At 32.4% G+C, this 24,148-nt stretch overlaps 3 protein-coding genes across 4 annotated transcripts; 1 reads left to right on the forward strand and 2 right to left on the reverse strand.

Moving 5' to 3' along the window:
* Nucleotides 1-982: 982 nt before the first annotated feature.
* Nucleotides 983-9,579, reverse strand: LOC11446448 (uncharacterized). 2 transcript variants are annotated; one of them, XM_024784505.2, is made up of 14 exons: nt 9,350-9,579; nt 8,939-9,264; nt 8,793-8,854; nt 8,522-8,624; nt 6,080-6,220; nt 5,805-5,873; nt 5,637-5,693; nt 5,295-5,555; nt 4,550-4,633; nt 4,296-4,406; nt 3,831-3,901; nt 3,068-3,280; nt 2,800-2,896; nt 983-1,642 (listed from the first exon to the last, which is right to left on the reverse strand). In XM_024784505.2, exons 1-14 carry the CDS (start codon nt 9,420-9,422, stop codon nt 1,334-1,336), a joined length of 1,977 nt encoding a protein of 658 aa, XP_024640273.1. In that variant the 5' UTR covers nt 9,423-9,579; the 3' UTR covers nt 983-1,333. The 2 variants fall into 2 exon arrangements, with proteins under 2 accessions (XP_024640273.1, XP_003610611.2); XM_003610563.4 differs by having other exon boundaries at nt 2,800-2,893; nt 9,350-9,577.
* Nucleotides 9,580-15,076: 5,497 nt separating this feature from the next.
* LOC11437322 (cysteine-rich and transmembrane domain-containing protein WIH2) lies at nt 15,077-16,733 on the reverse strand. The gene is made up of 3 exons (XM_003610583.3): nt 16,541-16,733; nt 16,185-16,452; nt 15,077-15,421 (listed from the first exon to the last, which is right to left on the reverse strand). Exons 1-3 carry the CDS (start codon nt 16,590-16,592, stop codon nt 15,376-15,378), a joined length of 366 nt encoding a protein of 121 aa, XP_003610631.1. The 5' UTR covers nt 16,593-16,733; the 3' UTR covers nt 15,077-15,375.
* Nucleotides 16,734-21,314: 4,581 nt separating this feature from the next.
* Nucleotides 21,315-23,077, forward strand: LOC11435811 (protein SOB FIVE-LIKE 5). Its single transcript, XM_003610584.4, has 3 exons — nt 21,315-22,296; nt 22,393-22,466; nt 22,558-23,077. The coding sequence occupies exons 1-3, from the start codon at nt 21,850-21,852 to the stop codon at nt 22,592-22,594; spliced, it is 558 nt and encodes a 185-aa protein (XP_003610632.1). The 5' UTR covers nt 21,315-21,849; the 3' UTR covers nt 22,595-23,077.
* The last annotated feature ends 1,071 nt before the right edge of the window (nt 23,078-24,148 follow it).

Here is a 24,148-nt window from a genome sequence, read left to right on the forward strand (position 1 = left end):
TATCACAAAAAAAAGTAAATTGGTATCTCCAAAATTATAAGTTTCGTCAATTACTTTCGATATTAACAAAATTTTAATTATCTTTAAAATTGCACAATGTCAATCAATTTACCTCATTTTGTTAAATTTTTATGTTAGTTAACACGACGTGACATTTGACTGTCTACTGACCATGTCACGTGTGGTAATTTTTTTTCCTTCAAAAGTTAAAATCTCGATTTTCTTTACGAAAACCAGATTCTTTATTAAAACACGTGTATATTATTTTTACACACTAAAAAAATTATTAAAATTAAGTAAAGACTAAACTTAGAAGTTCCAAATTTTTTAGTAACAAAAATACCCAAAAATAAATTTGTCATTACAACCGTACACACTAAATGTGCAGTTTTAGAGTCTTAATTGTGAAATGTATTTCGAAGCATTTGATTTTAAAGTGCCATCAGTGAGTAAGGGTCCGTTTGTTTTGAATTTTTTAAAAAAAATCTATTTTTTAATCTAATAAAATCACTTTTTAATTTTTTTAGTGTTTGTTTTAGATTTTTAAAAAATCCATTTTGTTAAAAAAAATTACTTTTAGCCTCAAAATGAAAAGCTATTTCAAGTGTAAGAACTTTAAATCTTAAAAAATGATTTTTATGATAGTAAACAAGTGGAAATAATTTTGAATTTTTTTTCAAAATCTCTAAAATAAAAATCTCTAGATTCTTTTAACTCAAAATCTACTTTTTTTAAAGCTGAAACGAGCGCACCCTAATATCTTTTTCTTCGCAACTATGCAGTAAGTATTTTTTTTTGGGACAAGGTTGTAAGTATTTATTAATTTTTTTTTTTTTGGGAAGGTAAGTATTTATTAATGGGTTTGTCAAACATGTACAATATTACATATATTAAAAGCAACTAAAAATAGTAATTTTTGATTGAAAATCCATAAATATTTATTAAAAAGTTATGTATTTAATGCAAAATGTACAAGTTCCAATGCAAAGTTACTACTCCAAATTTACTCATGATAGAAAAATCTTAAAATACGTGTATATTCCAAAACAAAACCAAAAATAATACTAATACAACAGAGTATGGCCTATTCCTTTCAAAAAAGTGTATGGTTTCTTTTGTTTGAGTGATGTCCTCCAAGAACGTGAAATTTAATGCGATGAAGGAGGGTTGTAAATTTACAAATATCACACGCATATAAGAATATGATCGTATGGCACAATTTCAATTTCTCCCCTTGACTTGACAAATTCAGTAAATCTATCTCATTCTCTCCCTTTGAATTTACATCCCCACCCTGCCTGATTAATGCGGTGCAGCGAGCCTTAATTTTACTTCATCGAACTTCTGTACCAGGAACCGTAGTGGTTTCCATGTCTCTCAACATCTGAGCAGCAAAAATCAAAAGCTCCACCATTTCAAGCCCGGCAGCAGAAACAGTGTCTATCTTCTCATCACTGCATTGCTGATGGACTGTTTCTACGCCCTTACTATCTCCAGTGTAACCGACTTCTGTCTCAACTGACCAACTAATAGGTAAGGAGCTGCCAAGAGCAGTCCTTAAAAGTTTTGCTTCATTGATAGCACCATTAAGGACTTCTGAAACACCAGAAACTGTACCTTCCGAAGTCACAGACTCCTTGACCTAAAATTTATAAGGGAACCGTTTAAAAAAATTAAGCTTTCAAGTTTCAAAATTTATAACATGATAAGATTCCGTGGTATTTCCACGTGTTGAGTTTTGACTCAAAATTTGATGTTTGCATTTCAAATAGTTTAGAAATTAGAGTTTGCTTCGACAAAAATCGTGGCACAAGAGGGAATAAATCGTAGCACGATTTAGGTTATCTGTGTACTAACGTGAAATCGTGGCACGATTTGACAGGATCTGAAACATTATTTAAGCACTCCTTGACCCATTTGTTGAGTAAGCTTGGTAATGGTGAATCTCATGGAAACTAAAGGAGAGAACTTTTATTGTACTTAGATACTAAAGGTTGAGGGTCTTTGGGTGAGGTTCAAAGCTTCAAGATGTGAATCTTGGAGAACCAAAAGGGGGGCTCTTGGGAGAGGGTTGGTGCCTTTTGGGGAGAGATTCATAAGGTTGGGAAACACATCAAAAGAGAGTCTTTGTGAGCAACTTGGTGAATCTTGGGAGACCAAAAGAGAAAATCCTAGGAAATCAAAGGCTAAGGGTTGGTTCTCTTTTGGGGGTTAGATTTTAAAGTTGGAAAACAATTGGGAAAAACTCGGGTGAGTGAAATCATTGGGTCTCTTGTTTAGGGGAAAAGATTGAGAAAAAGGTAGAAATTAGGTTTGTTCTTGGAGAGCTTGTTGAAGCTAATTTCTTGTAATCCTTTTGTATCTCTTTGTAAAGAACTCATTGATAATGGATCGGAGGGATCAATCTCTCCCCTAGAGTAGGTCATTGTTGGACCGAACTTGGTAAACAATTCTTTGTGTTGTTCTCTTTTCCCTACTCTCTTTATTTTGTTTATTCTTTGGTTCAATTGTGGTTTTGCTTTACACTTGGTTGCTAGATAAGATCTAGATCTGTCGTTGTTGTTGCTTGTGGTTATTTTGGTTATTGGTTGTCACTGATACTTGTCCCACGAATCTAAATTTCATTGATGTGAGATTTGGAGTTTCCAATTCACAACACCATGCTAGAAGCTGATTAGAATAACTTTTTGTTTATTGCTCTAATAAATGCAATCCCAACATTAGGAGGCCTCCTGTCCTCTCCCTCAAATTCTTTCAAATACAAAAATTTCATAGTTTTGGAACAAAATAGTATGATACCTTCCAAAGAGAGAGGCGAAGCCTATGAACTGACGAAGTTAAATGCTCCATGCAATCCATGCTTTCTTTCAGAGTTGCATTTTCAATCTTCATTCTGCTAAATGATATGCAAACTATTTAAGTAAACAGAAGGATGAAAAGAAACATTTTTTGTCAGAGGTCTCTTCAAAAAGGTCAAATAGATCTGACATAACTTAAACTATCTCGCCAAAGTCATACAAAGATATAATAAAATCAGAGAAGACAGATTCCGAAAATTAACACATACCTTGCAAAATCCACACTGCTGGATCTCTGGTTGAAGAACTTCCCTTCATTATTTGGACTACTGTCAACTTCTTTTCCACTAGCATCCAATGGACCAATCCATCGTCTCAAATATGATTTCTTCAGCAAGTTTTTTAGGGTTCCATCTCTTTCACGAATAACAAGTTTTCTTTCTCCACTATCAACTCCTTGATTAGTCTCCGGATCTAATTTTCTGCACATGAATTAAAATGAAATATTTTAATATTCAAAATGGCTTTTGAAAGCAATGAAGGTTAACTTGAGCCGGCAAAAGAAAAAAACGCAAACAAGCAGAAAAATGAAATGAGACTAACTACTCACCAAAGTCAAGTATACCAAACTAAGATTACAGGAAGAGAAAAAGTAAATTCACACTTACTGCATAATTTAAAAAGCAACACAAGAAATTATACTTTCAGATTGGATTTTATCAAACTTTTTGGAGATTATAAAAGAAATACGGACAGAGTGCCTGAAGGGAAAACTGTCAAATCTTTGAGGTATGAAGGATTGATATGATAATATTATCACAAGCTATGTCACTATTTGTAAGTAGATTTATCTTTTATAATTACACAAGAACATTAGTATAAAATATGAACTTTTTTCTATTGATATATTTCATTGATAAGAATAGATTTAGATGCTTAGGAACAATTAGCTACAAATCACAGAACCTAATAAAAATACCCAGAGATACAAAAATATTGACTTTGTAACCATCTTGAGAAAAGTAATCATACTCCAGAAGTAATTGATGTTCCTGCTTCAATTGTGCCAATTCCATCAGAGCTTTCACCTTTTCATTAGTAACCTGAAGTAAAACACAACAACTCTAAAATTAAAATATTATTTCCGAGCATTGGATAATATCAAAATCTTCGCACATGTGGTTTTAAAATTTGGTTCCCCTAATCCGAAAATCACAGGCACATACATATTGCGTTGGACATTTTGAAGAGGTCTCTTAGTATAGCTTCATTTTCTGAAGGATACGAATAGAAAAAATCGCAAAACGAAAGTAAAAGAACGTAATAACCAAAAACCTAGATACTACAAATTTACAGCTAATTTTCTTCTCTGTCCAATATAGTCTATATAGTATCTTATAAATAATACAAACATAAGCAATTTTCTAAAGTCTAACCATCCCCAAGCTACTAGCATCTAAATGTTCCAATTGTTTGAAGCAAAGATATGACAGACACCTGTAACAAGTTCCTTTGAAGTTCTTCAGTCTTTATTTGAAGGGCTGAATTCACATTTCTCTCCAATAGATGTCTTTCTTCTTGCTGTGATAACAGCAATAATGCATCAACCTGAAGCAATAAGCAAGATAGGCGTCAGGAATCTAGATTGCCATAAATCAGATGCAAATATATTATGATCACTGAAAAACCTAAGAGGAAAAGCAACTAAATACATGGGCACATTAAAATAATGTGACTGATGGTGTAAATACCTTTTCATGCAATGCCATTGCTAAAGCATCAGATGAATCACATTGTCCATCAGCTTTTACTGCCAATGAGTCAAGACCAGTACTCTGTAAGGAGTAACGGAAAAACTTAATGAATTTCAAAAATTGCATTTGGTCAACAGATATCACTGAAATAAGGCCGACTCTAATCTAGACCAACTTAGGACATTTAATTGCAGCTTAAAGTTATCATATCACTTCCTATTAAGAAGAGCAATGTCATTGTCATGCCAACAGGATTAACTTATCTAAAATCAAAAAAGAAAAGTCCTCTTAAACTTCTCAAATGTATTGATCAATAGTGTGAATACTACAGAGAATTTTTCTGTATCAGATTCAGGGAAAACCCATTGTATTCTTCATCATCAGATTGGGCTGGCCCCAGGTCAAAGTAGCATGCTCAATTTCAGTCTAAAAACGATTAGGATGGCCCAAGAAAAATTCATTTTTGTTGATGTTCTTTTTTTTCCTATACTTCTCTTTTTTTCAGTTTCTATGTATTTATGCATAACTACATAATATTTTCAATTCTCAATTGTGTAAATATTCAAGATAAGGAAGTTTATGTAATTTTGAATAATATTATAACAAATCATTTCTTCTACTACACTATGCACTAGTAATTATAGCTCCATAAGTCATCAATCGCTATAAGTGCCCTATTTGCTATTAACACCATGAGATTTTCTTTGAGAAAGGAATGCAGTATTAGTGAGCAGTTTCAAACCTTGGACTGTGAAAGAGTTTTATCTTGAGGGCTTATGTGTGCATCCCTACATTCATTCTCTTCTCTTTCTTTGTCTCTTTGATGGACCAAATTTGGCTCAATATTCTCATTGAACCTCCTGATTCTTTCATCAATCACATTGATTGTGGATTTAATAGTGGATTCCCCATCACGAAGTAAATTCATAATATGATCCCTATACTTAAAATGATGATGTTTTAAGTCTGCTATGCCATTCTCAATCACTTTGTTCATATAAATCTGCAAATAAGTCACCAGGATTCAGAGTTTGCAAATGGATTAAAATGACTTTTTTCTTTTATACATTATATGAACACTCACTTGGTTTTGTTCCATTAAATTGATTCTCTTCTTCAGATGATTTTCAATTTCCAAACCCTAAAGCATTCAAAATGGAAAGAAGAATGATTAAACTATTGAAAATTAAGGTTAACAAGGCATCAATGAGATGAATCAACAACAGAGGTAAACTACAAGTCTAAAACATACCACCCTAAGTTTACTTTGAAGACAATCCACAGAATTGTTTACTTTGTCCAGCTGCTCTTCTAATGCACTCTGTCTGATAAATTGTTATTTAAAATATGTACAGACAACAGAACAGAGAATATCAACACAATAATTTCCTAAGTACATACAACAGTGATCTGCATTGCAACAGTTGAGAGCATAGCATTTTACTGGGCACCAAACTGAGTAACCAGAATAAGGAACACCTTGTGTAATTATCACTGAAACATAATACCAGGATTCTGAAATCTTACAATGTATTTAGAGGTGGAAGCATCATTGAAACTCCATAACTCCTCAGAGTCATCCAAAAGGCATGTACTTTTAACATCCCAACTGGTATCGTCACATTCTTTCTGGGAATATTGCCTGATCTGAAAGAACTTATTAATTACCTGTAAATTCATAATAATAATAATAATAATAAGTATAAAGAAAAAGGACAAAATTAAATCAGAGCCCCTTACACACTACCAAAAAATGAGAACAAAAATCATAAACACGCCTAAATGCAAATACTTTTAGCATGTAAAGTGTATCTAGCGAGCATTTGCAAATTGTAGATTATCTTGATTTTGCAAACTTTATTTTGGCTAATAGTGAGTTTGAAGTGAAGTAATTAATATTTGGAAACTTTCAGTGCAAAATTAAGTGTTTTGGTAATGAAAATATACGGAATTTTCAGCTGTATGCAAAAACTGAACGACAAGTAACCCAGGAGCGTCATCTTAGCATGTACTCCCCTGACAAACCAAGAGTACACTGTTGAGATCCTACACCATTTAGAGATATGGCCAAATTAGTCCTTATAAGGTGATTTGGGTAATCCTTACCCCTTAAGCTAGGTTTTAGGGATGAGTTCCAAAACCTCAGATGCTATCAAATGCCATTAAGTGTTGTTATATGGCGGCCATGGCAGATTGCCATGTACAATTTGTAAAGGTATACCCGCCATAGCCAGCAATGGCATGTTTATATGGTGGATTTTTGACCTTCTGCCATTGACAACACTGATGCCATCAAAGATCTGTAATTGACCATTGGGTCATTTGTTTTTATCCGCACCACATATGTCCCGTCTTGGACAGAATGTGTTCAGATCCCAAATTCACATTTTGACTAGAGATATATGGCAAAGTTTCATCTTATAAGACTTGGGCAATCACCATCCCTTGAACTAGTTTTCAAGGTTGAGTTAGATCTAAAAACCCAAACTCTAGGTGTGGAGTATGCCTTTGACTCAAACTCAGACACACTTCAAATATAAAACTGTTCATCAACTAATTATCAAAGGCCTCTAAATGTTTGTACCGAAAGTCTTATATAAACACAATGACGCCAAACCGACAATGTGGTTATTTACACAGCCTTACCTTGCTTTGCAAGAGGCTGATTTCACATCTTGAACAACTGACCTCCAATGACATGGCATGAACTCCAACCATTATGTCAAGGCTCTCCTTCAATAAAATCCCTAAATACCAAAGTACACTAAAATAATCCCAATTTGAAAACCCGAAATAAATTATAGGCGAAATATCATTTTTGGTCCTTTAAGTTTGATAAAAATACCGGGTTAGTCCTTTAAGTTTTTTAAATTTCAAATAGGTCCTTTAAGTTGTTAATTCAATGCACCTATTTGAAGCTTTTTAAGTTTTTAAGCTTCAAATAGGTCCCTAAAAAGATAACGGTGTATTAAATTAACAACTTAAAGGACCTATTTGAAACTTAAAAAACTTTTAAGGACTAATCCGGTAATTTTTGTCAAACTTAAAGGACCAAAAGATGTATTTAGCCTAAAGTATAAAACTAACTAGTAGCTAATCGACATCACGATACTTTTTAATTTTTATTCAACGGTTTGAGTTGTTGTGTGACTAGGACATAGGTTCAAGTAGTAGAACGAACCTATTGAAAATGTTTTTCAAATTCAAGGTAAGGCGGCCTATAAGAGACCTACGATTGGTCCAACCCATTGTTGAACCCTTTCAACAGGGAGTTTTATAGCATAGCACCAAACATTCAAGTTCAAAACAACTAAGCCTGTTTACTTTCTAAAAACATTTTCATTTTTCATTTTTAAAAGTGTGTTCTTTTTAAATAACTAACAAGGAGATGGAAGACTCGTGTAGTAAACAATTGTTATAGAGAAAATATTGAAGACAAGCTAGAAAGAATGCATTTTTAGAAACAATGAACACAATGTTTTGGCATTTTAAACATTTCAAAAAATGAAAATGGATAGGGAAATCTTTGATCTACATTCTCTTGTGTTAATTAGTTAATTAAAGTGAAAATGAAAATAGGAAACATGGAAACTGAACGGGCCCTAAATGTTATTTTTGCAAAATCAAGTTTCTGATTGCTATGCTTTAATTTTAGAAGAAAACTATTTTTGCAAACACAGACACATGCAACAAACATATACATGAAGTACTACTTATATGGAAAGAAAATACACCTTCAAAGTGTATACTGACCAGTAAAAAATAAGTCATGTCATGTATACTCAAATCCATCAATAGTCGTAACAAATACTTTGTTATCTAGTGTATTACTGGGAAATTGATAAGCAATGTGTAGAACAATGCAGGTTTTAGATCTATTCCTAAGAAACTGTAGGATAAGATCTGAATTGAAGAACAAAGGAAATTAAATGGGAGAGAAAGAGATAAGGAAGAAAGCGAGAACACTACCTTCTTAAATTTTTCATTTTGCTCTATATACATTGCTTGATCACTCTGGAGAGCATAGTTCAATTCCTTCTGCTTACAACAAACTGAGGTGAGTTCTTCTATCCTGTGTTAAGAGATAAATTGCAAGTGGAATCAAAAGAATTTTCTATCTTATTAGCATTACTAAAAAAAAATGCACATTACCATGCAGACAGTATTAAATTATCTAAATAGAGTGAGTGTTAGCATGGTCCTTCATAGTTTATTAATATGATGGAAAGATTTGGAATACCTTTTGAGGAAGCCATGTATTTGTTGGGACATAGCGTCCTCCATTTCCTTGGCTTTTTCAGCCTGTTAGTTAGTTGATGAAAAATGTTTAGACTTGACTTGAGAATAAGAAGAAGTTATTTAAATGAAAAGAAAACCTGACCTAACCTCAATTATTGCATGATCCCTTTCAGAAAAAGCAGTAGCTACACAGCCCTGGAAAAATTTAAGCTGCTTCTCGGCTTCGATATTCTTTGAAAGCTCGGCAGCGTGTAGATCTGCGAGTTGAGCTTTAATTCTGTAAGCCTGAGAAAGTTGGTCTTGTAGATTAAGAGTATCAGTTGTAGAGGCAGCCAACTTATTTTGAAGGGTTTGAATCTCCTGCTCCAATCCAGCTGTTCTTTGAAAATGCATTCGTGTAGCGACACTAAGATACGCAGGTCCTGCTTGTTGCATACATAGCTGTTCGATATCTTTGCGTAATTCATCACGCTCTACAATCACACACACAATATATGACTATGACTTTAACAATTGAAGAAATGAAATGAAATGAAATGAAGGAATTAAGATACATACCGTGTTCGAGTTGTCGGATACGACCCAATAACGATTCATGATGATTCATATCCTCAGCCTCAGGCTCAGCCATTCTGGACTCGAAATTGGACTCAAAACCTAATTGGAAATTAATTGTGTAATACTATACTGGAATTGAAGGAATTGGAATTGGTTCGTTTGCGTACCAAATGCTAAAACTCAAAACCCAACCCACTACGCCATCATTCGCTGCACTATTTTATTTTATTTTTGGTTTATTTCATTCGATGGTCACTCAAATAATTTCAATTTTTCATTTTGGTCCTTCATTTTTTCCTCCGTTTCTCAAATAAATTCCAACTGTTAACTTTTAACTCTAAATGTCTATGGTGGACCAACTTTAATAGTGGTCCATCATAGACCTTATTAATTGCGTTAATCTTAACCGTTTGATTTTTTTAAAAAAAAAAGAAAGCGAACCCTTTGATCTTTTTCAATTTCTACCTTCATCTTCTTCCTATCATTTTCATCTTCATACATTCATCAAAATTCCAGAAAAACCAAAAATTGAAATTGAACCAAAATCATCACAAAACACTACAGCTCTCAGATTTTGTGTTGTTTCCTTGCATAAAGTTTTATATAGAAAAAAACAATCATTTACACCCAGCTAAATTCAATAATCAGTATTGGCTCCCAAACAAACACAACAAAGATTGAAACTTTAAGAAACCCATTTGACTAAAAAGCTTAACCTGAATAATGGGAAACTCCAAAACCCATCATCGCCTTAACCCAACTCTTCCAAAATCGTTAAACCCATTAATGCCATATCCGAATTATTATCCAAATCCCTAATTCCTAAATCTATCTTCTCCATTCTTCAAATTCGGGTTCTAACTAAAGAGAAGAAAAATCAATTGGGGTTGTTGTTGATATATCTAGGTTCGGGTTTTGTTGAGGAAGGAATGTGGAGGATCAATAGGAATTCTGAAGAAATGGAAGAAATTGAGATTGAAATGAATGAAACCCTAAAAGAAGAAAGAATGAAGAAACATACTGGATCATGATGAACAATAATAAAAATAATAGGGAGGTAGTTGCTGTAGAAAGAAAAAAAAATCGAAACGAAAGCAATGAAATTGGATAAATGCGGCACACTTTTTTTTCTTCTGAATTTTTGTATGAATGTTGTTGAATATGAGGGAAGAAGATGAAGAAAAAAAATTATGTGTTGATGATTCACCGTAAGATATAATAGACTTGTATGATCCAACAGTCCACTTTCTTTAAAAAAAGATCAAACGGTTAAAATTAACAAAATTAATAAGGTCTACGATGGACCACTATTAAGGTTGGTCCACCATAGACATTTAGAGTTAAAGTTAACAGTCGGGATTTATTTGGCAAACGGAGGAAAACTTGAGGGACCAAAAGGTACGTTTTATTAATTGTGGGACCAAAATGAAAACTTGAAATTATTTGAGGGACCATTAGATCAAATAAGCCTTTATTTTTCTATTTCTATTTCTTTTAATCTAAATTGGTGGGTGTAAAATCCAATTTAAATATGTATCAATTTCACTAACTCAAATCCTTTAAATTATGGATAAAGAGTTGGAGGTTTGTATTTAAAATAAGGTGAGGTTTAGCATGGGAAATGAATGTTGTTTTTCACCATGAGAAAGTAAATTTTAACCATTAGATTTAAGATCTTATCATACTCTCTTCATACTATATTTTTTTTTCACTTTGTCTTCTACCTCTCAACCTGCAAACAACCAAGGAAAAAAAACCTCAATACTTCACTGAACCAAATGTTTTACACACCATTTAAGGGTGGTTCATGAAACATAAATGGGTAGATCGCAATTTTGGATTCAGTTTCCAACATCAAATCAAAAACAAGTTTTAAAACATGTTTTATGCAGTCTCTCAACGGTAGATCTCGTTTCTTTCTCCTTCTCCTTCCTCTTCCTTGCCTTCATCCTACAAATTTTGCTTCATCATTTTAAATCTCGTTTTTCATTTTACCTTCAACAATGAAATTGTGTGTCCTATTTGTTAATTTTATCATAGTTTCTCTGTAAAATTGAATTAAATTAAAATTATGTTTTGCAAAACTCGAATTGCAACTCAGCTCAAAGTATATCCATTAATGATTTCTATAATCCAATTTTGTTTGAGTTAGTAAAGGAAGGGGATGAAATTGAAAAATCACAATTAGTACTTTCCTGATTTTCTTAACCAAGAGATTATTGGGTCTTAAGTAGCAATGACATGAACCATGAAGATGTATAATACTTTCAGCCAGGTGGAAAAATAGATTGTTGTAGTGTAGAGCTTATAGTTTGTTGGATAGTGATTTATGGGAAAAAGCCGCACAAAAAGATGAGGATAACATGGTAGAAGAAAGTGGGAAAAAATGTAGTGTGACAAGACCATGATAAGATCAATGTTCATCTTAAATTTAATGGTCAAAACTTACTTTTCCATGGTGGAAAACAACATTCCTTTCCCGGGCTAAACCTCACCTTAAATTAAGGCTTAATACATTGTTCTGTCCTTTAACTTATTTTTGGTTTTCAATTTGATCCCTCAACTATAAAGTGTCTCAATTTGGTTGCATAAATCTTCTGTTGTTTATCATTTTGGTCCGGTCTGTTTGTTTCTTTAATGTCTAATATTTTTTATATTGTTTTGACCATTTGATTGCAGGTCCATTGTATAACACACAAAACCACCAACACCTAATTTTTTTTCCCCCTTTCTTCATCTTCTTCCTTCCACCACAACCTCATATCCCCCTTAATATAAGAAAATCATATGTTGTAGAAAATTCCTTTATACCCTATCTTTGTTGACTGCCACGTCAAGGACTTATGGGCAAATAAAGTCTTAAAATCACTTTGTAGATGTTGTGGAAAATCCTTAATGCCCTATCCTTGCTGGCTGCCACGTCAAGAAATTAAGGGCAGATCAAGGCTTAAAATTACTTTGCATAACTAAATTGCATCATCTAACTAACATGATGTCATCTAAGTACAGTTTGGTGTTTTTTTTATTTACTTTGGCTTAAATCACATGTACACCCATTACATCTCAACTTAGAATGCCAACTAAATTTTCTAAATGGTCTTTTACATGAAAAAGGAAAAGTATGGTTTTGGTAGATATCTATCATGACCAAGATCCAATCAATCAAATAGATCACACTTCTCAATATTTGACACTCATAATATCTTATACCAACGATAACACTACAAACACTTTTCACTACAAACACTTTTCAAAGTTCAAACCTCTACACTAAAGGAACAAAACAGCTTTCATTGAGTTCTGGTAAATGCTTTCATTTTATCTCAAATCTCAAACTTCTTTAGGTCTCACATTTTTATTTTTATTTTGATACAAGAAAGGGAAGGTCTCACATATTTACTCATACATCAATGCTCACTCATATGTTTTCAAATTTACAATATGTATTGTTTCTATTCTAATACATACATCTCACGCTTAGGTTCATGTGGTTCGTTCTATGTTCATGCATTATTTCTTATCATTGTTTTTCATGTATGTTATGCTCCTTTGTTATGTTGTTTAAAGTGTTTTTTTCTTATCATTGGATGTGTGTTCTTTAATAAGTTGGTCTCTGATTTACTTTATTTATTTTTCCTGCATCTTATTATGCTCCTTGGTTATGTTTTTTTAACTGTATTTTGTTGGCTTTACAATATTATATTTTCTTAAAAGTGTATTTCAGTCTTCTTTTAAACTGTACTTGGTTATGTTTACTCCCTAAACTTGTGTTTTGCTAGATTCAAGGTTGCATATAAGTTTCTTAGTTGTTTTGTTGCTCCTTTGTTATGTTCTTTATCTGTTGTTTCGATGTGTGTTCTTTAATAAGTATGTTTCTGATTTAGGGAGTTTGGATTTACTTTTGTTGGCTTTGCAGTGTTATTATTGGACATTAAATCTCATTGTTTCCCTTCAAACAAATCTCTTTAGGTTTTAGGCGCGAATATGGAAAGACCAGTGCAATTTGTAAGTGATGTTAATGACAAAAAGGACTTTTGGAAGTTGGTTGTCAAAGTCAAAGACAAATGGACAGTTGTGAAAGCTGGGAAGGAGCACCTAGAGATGGTCATAGTTGATGCTCAGGTAATACAGATCTTACAAATTTATAAGACTTTTATTATTATAGCTTATTCAATAACTGTTTTATTGTTGTCCTTCATAGGGAAATGATATTCAAGTCATTGTCCCAACAAAATACAAATCAATGTATGAAAAGATCATTAAAGAAAATTATACCTACAAGCTCTGTAATTTTCATGTGTTACCCAATGATTTTGTTTTCAAAGCTTATGAGCATAAGTTCATGTTAAAATGGACTGGTGAGACTACTGCTGAGTATCTTATAGTTAGGGGACCAAATTGAAAACAAAAAATAAGTTAAGTGATCAAATGATGTATTAAGCCTTAAATTAAATATTAAATTTACAACTAATTATCTTTTAAAAGAAAATTTAACAACTAATTATTAATATTTCTTAATGGAAAAAATAAATTATGAGCTTAAATAACTTAAAAAAAATTGTTGTCGGACATGCACAGAGCCAAATAGAAGATATGACACAGATATGATGGGATAGAAAAATACATGTAAACATGACTTAATTGGCATGTACATTTTAATATGTAGAGTTGAGATCTTCCAACCTAAAACTTGTCATTTATTTATCATAAGGATGAAAATCTCTAGTCATTATACTTGTTTCACAAAAAAAATAAAAATGATATGATCGTGTTTTTTATCCCAACCATCAAATAAAATTCAAAGATCGACTTATCGTCGTTGATTTTGGTAATAGGCTTTATTTGATGGCAATTAACATCAATAAGTATGTACAATTTTTCAGGTTAGTAATTACGCTTTCCGTTTCACAATGACTATCATTTATAACGAATGAATCATGATTTGCAATCCAACCAAAGCATTAAATTAATAAGTAAATTAATTATTTTTTGAAGAAAAAATAATTATTTTATATCATTTGCAATTATAATAATTAAATCATATTTACCAAAAGCGTCGATGAAATAAAATTTATTTTTTTTGAATTTTTATTGCTAATAATGAAGAATATTGATTATTTTTTATGAGAAAATGTTAAAAACTTAATAAAATTCTTATAAACAATGAAACGGTGTTTTTTCTCATGAGATGATGTTTTCTAAAAGATAAATATTGACAAATAACAACTTAATTCATAAAATGATCATTAATTTATAAATTTATGAAGCAGGAGTATCAGTACACCTCAAATTGTGAAATAGAGAAATTAAATTTAATAAAAATGATATATCTTTTGGCTACTTATTGTATTCTTTAATCTATGTGCAATAGAGAAATTATTGGTTAACCTCAAACACGATACTCGTTTTAAATCGGAAGGAGTACTTTTTACCAAAATATGTGTTGTTGGTAATTAAATTTTTTATTTAATAATAAATGTCAGGGATACCATAAGAATTCTATGCAGGATGTCCAGAATTCAATCCATGTTGCCAGCGTCTACTCCTTCCCCTAACAAATTAACTAGTAACATTTCCTATAAATAACTTATTGCCATTATTTGCTACAAGCCTTTTAAAGGGTATGAACATGGAAACCAGGTTGCAAGAAGCAAAACACAACAACTACCATAACAAGATAGATATATAGATAGATAAATGCAACAAATTAAGCTTGCAACAAATATGTGTTGTGAAATGCAATTGGATCCATTTTGATATTTTATTTCATCGACTTTCAATGGTTCCTGCTTCAGAAGGAAGTCTGGTAGAGAACAGGGGATTGAAGAACTATGAATTTAACTTGTTAATTATGCAAAGCCTGTAAATTTGGCAGAGTTGTCCTTGGGAAGCATTAGTTCATATTATTTTCTTATAAAAAGAAACATAAACAACAAGGGGCAACACAGAAAAGAAACATGAAACAATTTTCATTGAGCTCAATGCTTAAACACACTTCAATCCTATTAGTGCAGAGTAAAGTCTTCTTAGAAGCAGGCATCTAATAGGCAGCAACAGCAGAGAGCAGCACAACTGCACCAATATACAAACGCAAACAAGTTAGTACGAGTGGTGAAAAATATATATACAATTCGAAGCAGCAAACATACAATATCTTCTTCATGCATATGATCTATTTATCTGTCTATCATGACATGAACATAAAGTTTTTTTTACCAATAGATTGCAAGTCTCTGTATTTTACTATTTTACATAAAATATTAAGAATTACCAGTAATGGAATGTGCAAAATTTCAATTTGATGGGAGAAATTGTTCTATTTGTAACTGTATGCATCTATAAACACATTTCTTTTGATGAGAATCATAAGTATTGGATTTTGTTTGCTTGTTTAGTATTTGTTTCAAATCTTAAGTATTTAAAACACATGAAGTTAGTGTGGCCTTGATTGCAACCTAAGAGCACTTAAGCCACGAGGCTCTCCTACCTAATGAGCTAGTTTTTGATTTGGGCTCACGGGCTTAACTCTTAACAAATTACTGACATCATATGCGACGACGCCTAATATATTTGTTTCTATCTTACTTCATCCGGTCTCATCTCATATATATGAAAAAAAATCATATTTTAAATTCATTGAATAATAAATAAATGTATTTGATATATAGACCATATACATGAGATGAGAGATAATGTATAAATTTGACATTGTAAAAATAATCAAGTCGTAAATGAAGCAGATCTGATTTGGCAGAAGCAGACACAAGAGATTAAGAATGAAAGGAATGCATGGATGCATGCATGAGAGAGGGAATTATATAATTAACGAACGTACCATCCTTCTAAACAACCAGGGCCGCTTGAATTGTTGTGATTGTGTACATGTTGAGGAGGTGGAGGTTGAGCGTATTGAGGAGGAGCATATTGTGGAGGATACCCTTGTGCTGGGTAGGGTGGTGGAGGATATCCTTGTTGCGGTGGATAACCTGGTGGTGGATATCCCGGTGGCGGATATCCTTGCGGTGGATACCCTTGCGGTGGATACCCTTGTGGTGGATACCCTTGTGGAGGATGTCCTTCCTTTGCATCAGATGGTGGATAACCTATTCATAAATAAATCATGAGATTGAGAAATGTAAAATGAATAATGCGGACATTAGACAAAGCAATCAATAATGATTACGTATGTACCTTGAGGCGGTGGAACCCCGACCGGTGGTTGTTGCTGATTGTATTGACTCATTGGTGGCGATGATGGCTGTTATTGTGGGTGGGTGGATGGTGATAACTAATTAATAATGGGGTGGTGGAAGATGAATGAATGTATGAACGAACGAGTGGTGTGTGATGTGATGTGGTACATAACAAACACAACTCAAATCCTCATCATCACACGTCACTACTAACTTATTCCAAATCAATTTTGCTTATTTTGTTTTATTCTCTTTCAAAATTGTTGTTTTGTTTTTTACTAAATATGTTATGCTGCCCTACTTTCGGATACATATATATTTTAGAATATTTTTTTTAAAAAATATTACCTTGAAATACTACCTTTTGTTTGGTTTTCATCTATAGGAAATATTGGTGTTCATTTCTGATTCTCCTTAATAATCAAATCAATATTTATCCCATTTTTTGTATAATGCATTTAACACACAACATCATGTTGATCGTCATGGTGACATAGTTGGAGGTTTGGCATGCTCCGGAAAATGCTTATTGCATTGAAGTTCTTGTTGCGCTTCCATTAATTATGACGTTCCTTTTTCAGCTAATAATTTGAGTCATAGCTTATGATAATCATCCTTCACGTCAACGTTTGGATCCTTCGTTAAACTCTTTAACGATGTCCTCATAGTAAATGTGTCGGTGTTGAATTCAAATTAGAGTTATTCATTCATATTTTTATTTTAACTCATCACAAAAATAAAATTGCACTTTAACCTTTACAAATTAAAGACTCATATATTATTAGATACTCATAATTAAACTCGTATTATCCTAACCTTATTGAATTTGAATCAATTTTATTGAGCTTCATCCAACATTCGTCTAAGTGAACTATACGTGTAACCTTGTAATTATACATTGCAAAAAATATCATAATAAGTTCAAATGACTATCATTAATTAGTGAATGTATTCATGATCAACCGGGTCTAACAGTAATTCCAACATAGGATCAAAGCAATAATTGTTACAACTATCGTAACTCAACCCATTAAAATGCCGTTGAATACACTTAATATCTATTAATTTGCTCAACTACTAATTTTTATTTTTATTTTTGCCATCGAGAGTTTATTGGATGGCATATATTTGTGTTGCAGAGCTTTTAGAAAAAGTTAAAGACGTGATGATAAAATGTTATCAATAGGTTGTTTGATTGCACATCCATGATCCTAAACTCATGTTAGATTGATTTTGTGATTATTATACGTGTAACATGAAAGCTACTATGTAAAAGTCACGTCGCACGTCTAATGTAACAAATGCTTAATTGATTTACGCCCTTGAATAGCTGGCAGTTTACACACCATTTAAGTTTGAGTTAAATTTGAATGAGAAACTTGCTTCTCACATTGTAGTCATGGGTGAGGTTATGAAGATCTCCATTCAATATGTTAATTCTTGTGAGAGATGATATGGTCACAAGACTGGTTCCAACATGATATAAAAGTTAATTACACTCTTAATCGGAAGAAATAAACATGTTAAATAAAAAATTACTAATAAATCTTTGCTTACACCTTTAAATTTAAAAGAATTGTTTTACATGTTTGTCAATTTTGAATGTAGGCGACACGTTTCTGACTTTATATCTTTCAACTTCTACTAGGAAATTAATGGGCAAAACTAAAGTTGTAGGCAATTATAAGAAAGTCGTTGCTTTTTCTAATCTTGTGAGTTTCTCGTGTGTGCGTTATTTTAAGGGTGTTCAAAACCGAACCAACCCAATAGAAAAATCGTAAACTAAATCAATTCAAACCGAAATCGTAAAAAACCGCACTTGGTTCGGACGACTTTTGCACTGAACCGCGCAGTTCGGTTTGGTTTGCGGTTTGCATCTCAGCATCCGAACCAAACCAAACTAAACCGCAAGAATAATGAATATTACTTAAACATGTACTGGCCCAATTACATATAGCTCAAGAATAATCTATTTTGATTCGATTTTTCCATAATTGCACCATCAAGTTCGATTCTAATTCCTTTCTATCTCTTTCAATTCATTTCCCGTGATGAATTTATTTCTTTTACTTCCCAATAATTTGTTTCATGCTTATGTTTCTTCTTAATTTTACCTATTTTGATATAAGTTTTACCTAATATTTTATCATATAAACAACAAAATAAAATGTCATATGTTTATTTTGTAACAAGTTGACAATATTAGAGTTAATGTAATATTTTTTATCTCGCGATAAACCGCACAAACCAAACCAATTCAAGCTGCATTGGTTTGGTTTGGATGACTTTTTAAAAATCAATCGAACCAAACCAATTCGCATGCTTTTCTATCTCGCGGTTTGGATGACTTTTATGCTCAAAATCGAACCAAACCGCACCGCAAACACCTCTACGCTATTCGGATTTTAAAATCGAAAATATTTTAACGTGTTTTGGGAGTTTCTATGAGGTGTTTATGCTGTTCAGATTATATAATTATAATTGCATAGGATGCGAGAAATCAATAGAGTTGAAAAAAAATGAGTCATATAAGAAATGAACACCAAATCAAGTTGGAAATTTGGACTAGATTAAAATTGGGGAATTGTTCCACCGGCCCCCATTTTGCTGGCTGACCTTCTGAAAGCCTAATACGACCTGCTAGCCTGTTTAAAAGCCTATATCTTATGAATACCTTTAAATAAGCAATGTGATCTAAATTTAAATGGACTAGCGAACTAATAGTTCAATTAGATTAAACTCTCTTTTGATAATCAACACGAGGTTTTAGGGAGTTTGACTATATATTGCACCTTATTTATATTCTAGTTTATGATAATACATTTTTTTTTAAAGAATAATACATTTATATATGCAAAAAATTAATGTATACTAATAAAACTTAAATTATTGAAAAAGTTTACAAATTTATATTTTAATTCAAAGTACAAAATATAATTTAATAATAAATAATATTATTCATATTACTTAAATAGGTCGGTCTAATAGGCTTAAGAGACTTTTTGGGAGGCTTGTGGCCTGACCTTTTAAGCTAAATAGGCTTAAAAAAACCCTAGGCCTTCTCTATTTAAGAAAAAAGTCTGGCCTGACGTAGGCTAGGCCATAGATCACTGTAGGCCGCCCTGGCCTATTCCCATCCCTAGTTCTGATCGACGTTTTTCGACTAAAGTCTCTCGAAGTCGAATTCTACAATCTGAGTATGAGGGTACATACATGTAAAACAAAAAATTGGAACTCGCATAATTAGCACCATACGGATAGAAAAAAGTTGGCTAAATTGCATTTTTAGTCCTTTAACTATTTAGGTAGTATCACTTTGGTCCCTTAATTAAAATTTGATTTATTTTGGTCCCTTAACTTCTCTCCTTTACACATTTTGGTCCTTCCCATTAGTTTTAATTCAAAAACGTTAGGTTTTCTTCATCTTCTTCTCCTCTTTTTCATCTTCATATCATCTCCATCAACCTTCAACAACAAGAATCCCAGAAAAATTCCATAAGAAAATGAAGAAAACCTAACGTTTTAATTCAAAAACATGTTTGAGATATATTATTTAGACTCCAATAATACTTTAGGATACATATTTTTAGAAGTATCATCATTGTATTTCTTTTAAAAAAATAAATATTATCAAATATTTCATGAATATGTCTTGTTGGGTTCAATACAAACATGATATATGCATGAAAGCATTCTATTTTAAAAACTTCTTACAACTAGATATTGTTATTAAAAAGTTTAATTTTACATATTAAAAGAAAAAACTCTGAATCCTCTTAAATAAAAGAAGACCCACATATTAATGGTGAATTCTTCTCTAAAATTATATTATCTCACAAGATTTCATCATCAATCCAAAACAGTCTAAAAAAATGTGATTGAGTTAATAAAATCAAAGTTTGACCATTTAGGTCACTGCCAAGTTTTAGTATTGATGATGCGGTGGCTCACTATAACCAATACAGCCAAGTTTTATTAGTAGACCTCTCTGTCATTTCTTTCTTATTTCAATACTCATAATAATAATAATAATAGTAATAAATAATGTGATAAGGATTAGTACCCATATTTGAACATAAACACGTGCACAACACCTTTTAAGATAAGAATCAAAGCTCAAATTGGCTTAATTAATAAATTTTGATAATAACCCGTAATAAACACCGTACATTTTGTAGTTGAAAAGAATAATAGTATACTACTACACGAGAGAGGTATAGATAGAAGTGCATGTGCACGTGCAAACATGTGTTTGAATATATGGAAGCCCGCATATGAAAATTATGCACACGTGCTCACATGCTTCTGTGAATTCTGACTGGTAATTCTTGTAAGTGAATGTGATTGCATGTGGATTCATAAAAATCCCAGTCAACTACACTGTGCCCCAAATTATTTTTACACTCTTCATTGTAATTGCATGCATAGTAATAGAATCTTTATTTGAGTTGATGATGGTGGTGTTGTTGATGTTTTTATTAGAAGCATAAATAATAAATAACTGACATAGTAAAAAAACAAGGGGCACATTTTGCCTCTTGCAATCTAAATAAATGTTAGTGTACAAACTAGTTGAGTGATTCTTTAATTGTCACACATGATGGGCACAGAAAAGGAAAAGGGGGTCACTTTTGGTCCAACTAATATGCATATTTATGTCCATTTTTCTTACCACATTTGTGCCCAAGTCAGATTTATTTATGTATGGTGTACCAAATAAAACTTAGTTTTAATTTTAAAGGACCACTTTTTGATCCATCCAACTAATATGAATTGCTCTAAACTATACAAGAAAGAATCATATCTTGATCTCAAATAGAAAGAGGAGATAGGGGTGTGGTGTCCATACAGTGTAATGGAATGGGAAGTGGACGTTTACCAGGTTTACACAGTGCATCGCTGTCTATATAGCATGTGATGTCAATGCCTTCTTGTGTGTTGTTTTGTGGATTTCTCTCTCTTTACCTTCTATGCCTATAACCATTTATTTCCAATTCCAACTTGCAATTTTGATTTTCACATAAAAAGACCAATGAAGACAAAACTATTCTAGGATTTGAGTTCGATTCCCCTTGGTTTTCTCCACCACCACCTATCCACTATTCTTTCAATTTTACCAAAACTAAACTAGATGAGTGACACATTGCCACATACACTTCTTATAATAATAAATAATAGGATATGGTCATGTGAGAGTTTGATATACACAAGTTAGTTAATTTATATAGTTAACTCTTTTTTACCGTAACTCTTTCATTTCATCATAAATTGGAGAGTCCTATCCCAGTTACTCCAAAACAAGATCATATGGATACATTAGCTTCAGAATGCAGCAGTGGGTGTGAGTCTGGATGGACTCTATACCTTGACCGTTCTCTCAATACCTCACAATCACATACACCTTCACTTGGTTGTTATGAAGAAACTAAACACAAAAAGGCTCAAAATATTGAGGACTCTGATGAAGAGGACTTGTCCATGGTTTCTGATGCTTCTTCTGGTCCTCCACACCATGACTCTTACTTCAATGCACAAGACTGTTCTGCATCTAAGCCAACAAAACTTGTTGCCAAGAGAAGTAAAAAGAGACAGAAAGTTCAAGAAAATAATAATATTCAGCAGCACCTTGATGACACTGCTAGCTCTCCTCTCTTTGACAACAACAATGTTGTTACTATGAGCAACCAACAAACAACTTCAACGACAGAGAGTATGCTAGATTATTCACAAGGCTTCTCTGCTACGTACTTTGAGGTACATATATATATATATAAATGTGCCATGGTTCTTTCTTTTATGTTTTCTTTAAAGGTTAAACATATTGATTACAACTCATTTGTTCTATTGCAGGAGAGATCCTCATTGCAAGATCACTTTGGTTTTCTACAACCATCTCTATCACAAAATGAAGCTCATATCAACAAGTAAGCAATGCTTCTTTTATACATTGGAACAAAGATTTGAATTGTTAAATATGATACTAATTGTAATCATTCATTTTCATTTTATGTTTAGAAAATGGTATGGAGGGGAAGAGATGGGAATGATATAAACAACATGCAATTGAGTTCCACTCCAATGGCTCCTCTGCTGTTAAACTTATTGCTGTGGAAGTTACTAAATTATGAAGATCAATGGAAAGAAGAGAAGACATTTTTGATCTCAAAAGGGATTATTATGCTCCCTTTTTTTTGTGTTTTTGTCTTCTCAAAAGGAAAATTTAGAAATAATTTTTTTTGTTTTGTTTCTTTCATAGTTTAATTAATCCTGTTGTGGATGAATTGAATAATGAACACAGGACAGGATAGTAAGTTAGGCAGGTTCTGTATAAACATGTTCAATCCTTGTTTTTTTTTATTAAATGCATACAAGTTTTCCACATTAAGAGCAGCTACAGATAGATGCAAATGCCTAGCTAGGTTGTGAATGTAGAGCAGATCTTGATCTTGTGCTGTCTTTGTAATGTATTCAAAATTCATGCAGATGCTTTCAGTTTCAGTGCATTGGAAATGTAAAATCTCGGGGTTGACAATCACAACATGTTCCTCAGTTCAGTCTTTTTGTTTGGTTTATTTAGATCACATCTAGCTAGACACAGAATAATAATCTTTTTAAGTTAAGTATGTCCTAAGCAATAAGAATGTGAATGTGGTGGCAGGGATCTAATCCAATCTCAAAAAATTAGTAATCAAAACTTACACATGCATGCACATCTTAAAATGCTTAAGGACTAATTAAGGAGCTCCAAAAGTTAATAAACTGATCCAAAAATATTTGATATAGTAATCCAATTGGACCCTTTTACTGTTTTTTTTTTTTTTTATCATAATTATTCTATTGAAGTACAGAGAATTCAGATAAAGCCGGTTTAATCAAATATGAAAGAGCCTAGACAGGGTTCAATTTCTATCTAATCTGAAAGTTTTAGTGTTTTCTGAAAGAACAAAAGGTGATAAAGGCTATATATGAATGAGGTATGGACAATGAGGAGGAAATGTGAATATTGATGTTGGAATACTTCATATGCATCTCTACAAATCTTTTCTAGGCTCAGGAGATCCTGCCTGATATCTTCCTGACCCAGAGGAACATGCCCCATTTTGTTTAGTATACCAACTTTATCTCATTTGGAAGGATCCCCATTTTAAATTATTTATATGTACTGTCTTTTATTATACATAGGTTTGGTCCCTTCAAGTCTGTCTGCTTGGAAGTTGTTATTGAAATTGATGTCATGGCACAATTATGTGTCTTCCATTACTTAATTATTCTCATTCAGTTACTGTTCAGATTAAAGAATTAGTATGTGAGGCCGGAAAAGGTTGAAAAAGCTGAAGAAAGAAAATTTGGACATTGAGAATTTAGGATGTTCAAATAAGAATCTCCTCCACGCACATGTTGTTTTGTCCTATATCTAATTGAAGTTAGGCAATGTGAGTTAAATTAATAGAGGAAGCTAAGCTAAAGACAAATCAAACTAATAAAATTCTAGAGAGAGAGAGAGAGAGAGAGATCTTTATTTAAACGTGAAGATAGTCGTAGCTCCAGCTGCATTCCATTAAATTGGATAAGAATCCAAAAGGGTATTATGGGAACAACATTTCAT

The sequence above is a fragment of the Medicago truncatula genome, chromosome 5 (assembly GCF_003473485.1).
Source record: "Medicago truncatula cultivar Jemalong A17 chromosome 5, MtrunA17r5.0-ANR, whole genome shotgun sequence".
Classification (NCBI taxonomy): domain Eukaryota; kingdom Viridiplantae; phylum Streptophyta; class Magnoliopsida; order Fabales; family Fabaceae; genus Medicago; species Medicago truncatula.

Bases quoted from the DNA above. Each gene is read 5' to 3' on its own strand.
- LOC11446448 (XM_024784505.2), bottom strand. From the start codon at position 9,422: ATGGCTGAGCCTGAGGCTGAGGATATGAATCATCATGAATCGTTATTG. The intron at 9,265-9,349 runs GTATGTATCTTA...GTGTGATTGTAG, and splicing joins TATCCGACAACTCGAACACG to AGCGTGATGAATTACGCAAA. The intron at 3,281-3,830 runs GTATGATTACTT...ATTCATGTGCAG, and splicing joins GAACATCAATTACTTCTGGA to AAAATTAGATCCGGAGACTA.
- LOC11437322 (XM_003610583.3), bottom strand. From the start codon at position 16,592: ATGAGTCAATACAATCAGCAACAACCACCGGTCGGGGTTCCACCGCCT. The intron at 16,453-16,540 runs GTACATACGTAA...ATTTATGAATAG, and splicing joins CGGGGTTCCACCGCCTCAAG to GTTATCCACCATCTGATGCA. The intron at 15,422-16,184 runs GTACGTTCGTTA...ATATTGGTGCAG, and splicing joins CCTGGTTGTTTAGAAGGATG to TTGTGCTGCTCTCTGCTGTT.
- LOC11435811 (XM_003610584.4), top strand. From the start codon at position 21,850: ATGGATACATTAGCTTCAGAATGCAGCAGTGGGTGTGAGTCTGGATGG. The intron at 22,297-22,392 runs GTACATATATAT...GTTCTATTGCAG, and splicing joins TCTCTGCTACGTACTTTGAG to GAGAGATCCTCATTGCAAGA. The intron at 22,467-22,557 runs GTAAGCAATGCT...TTTTATGTTTAG, and splicing joins AATGAAGCTCATATCAACAA to AAAATGGTATGGAGGGGAAG.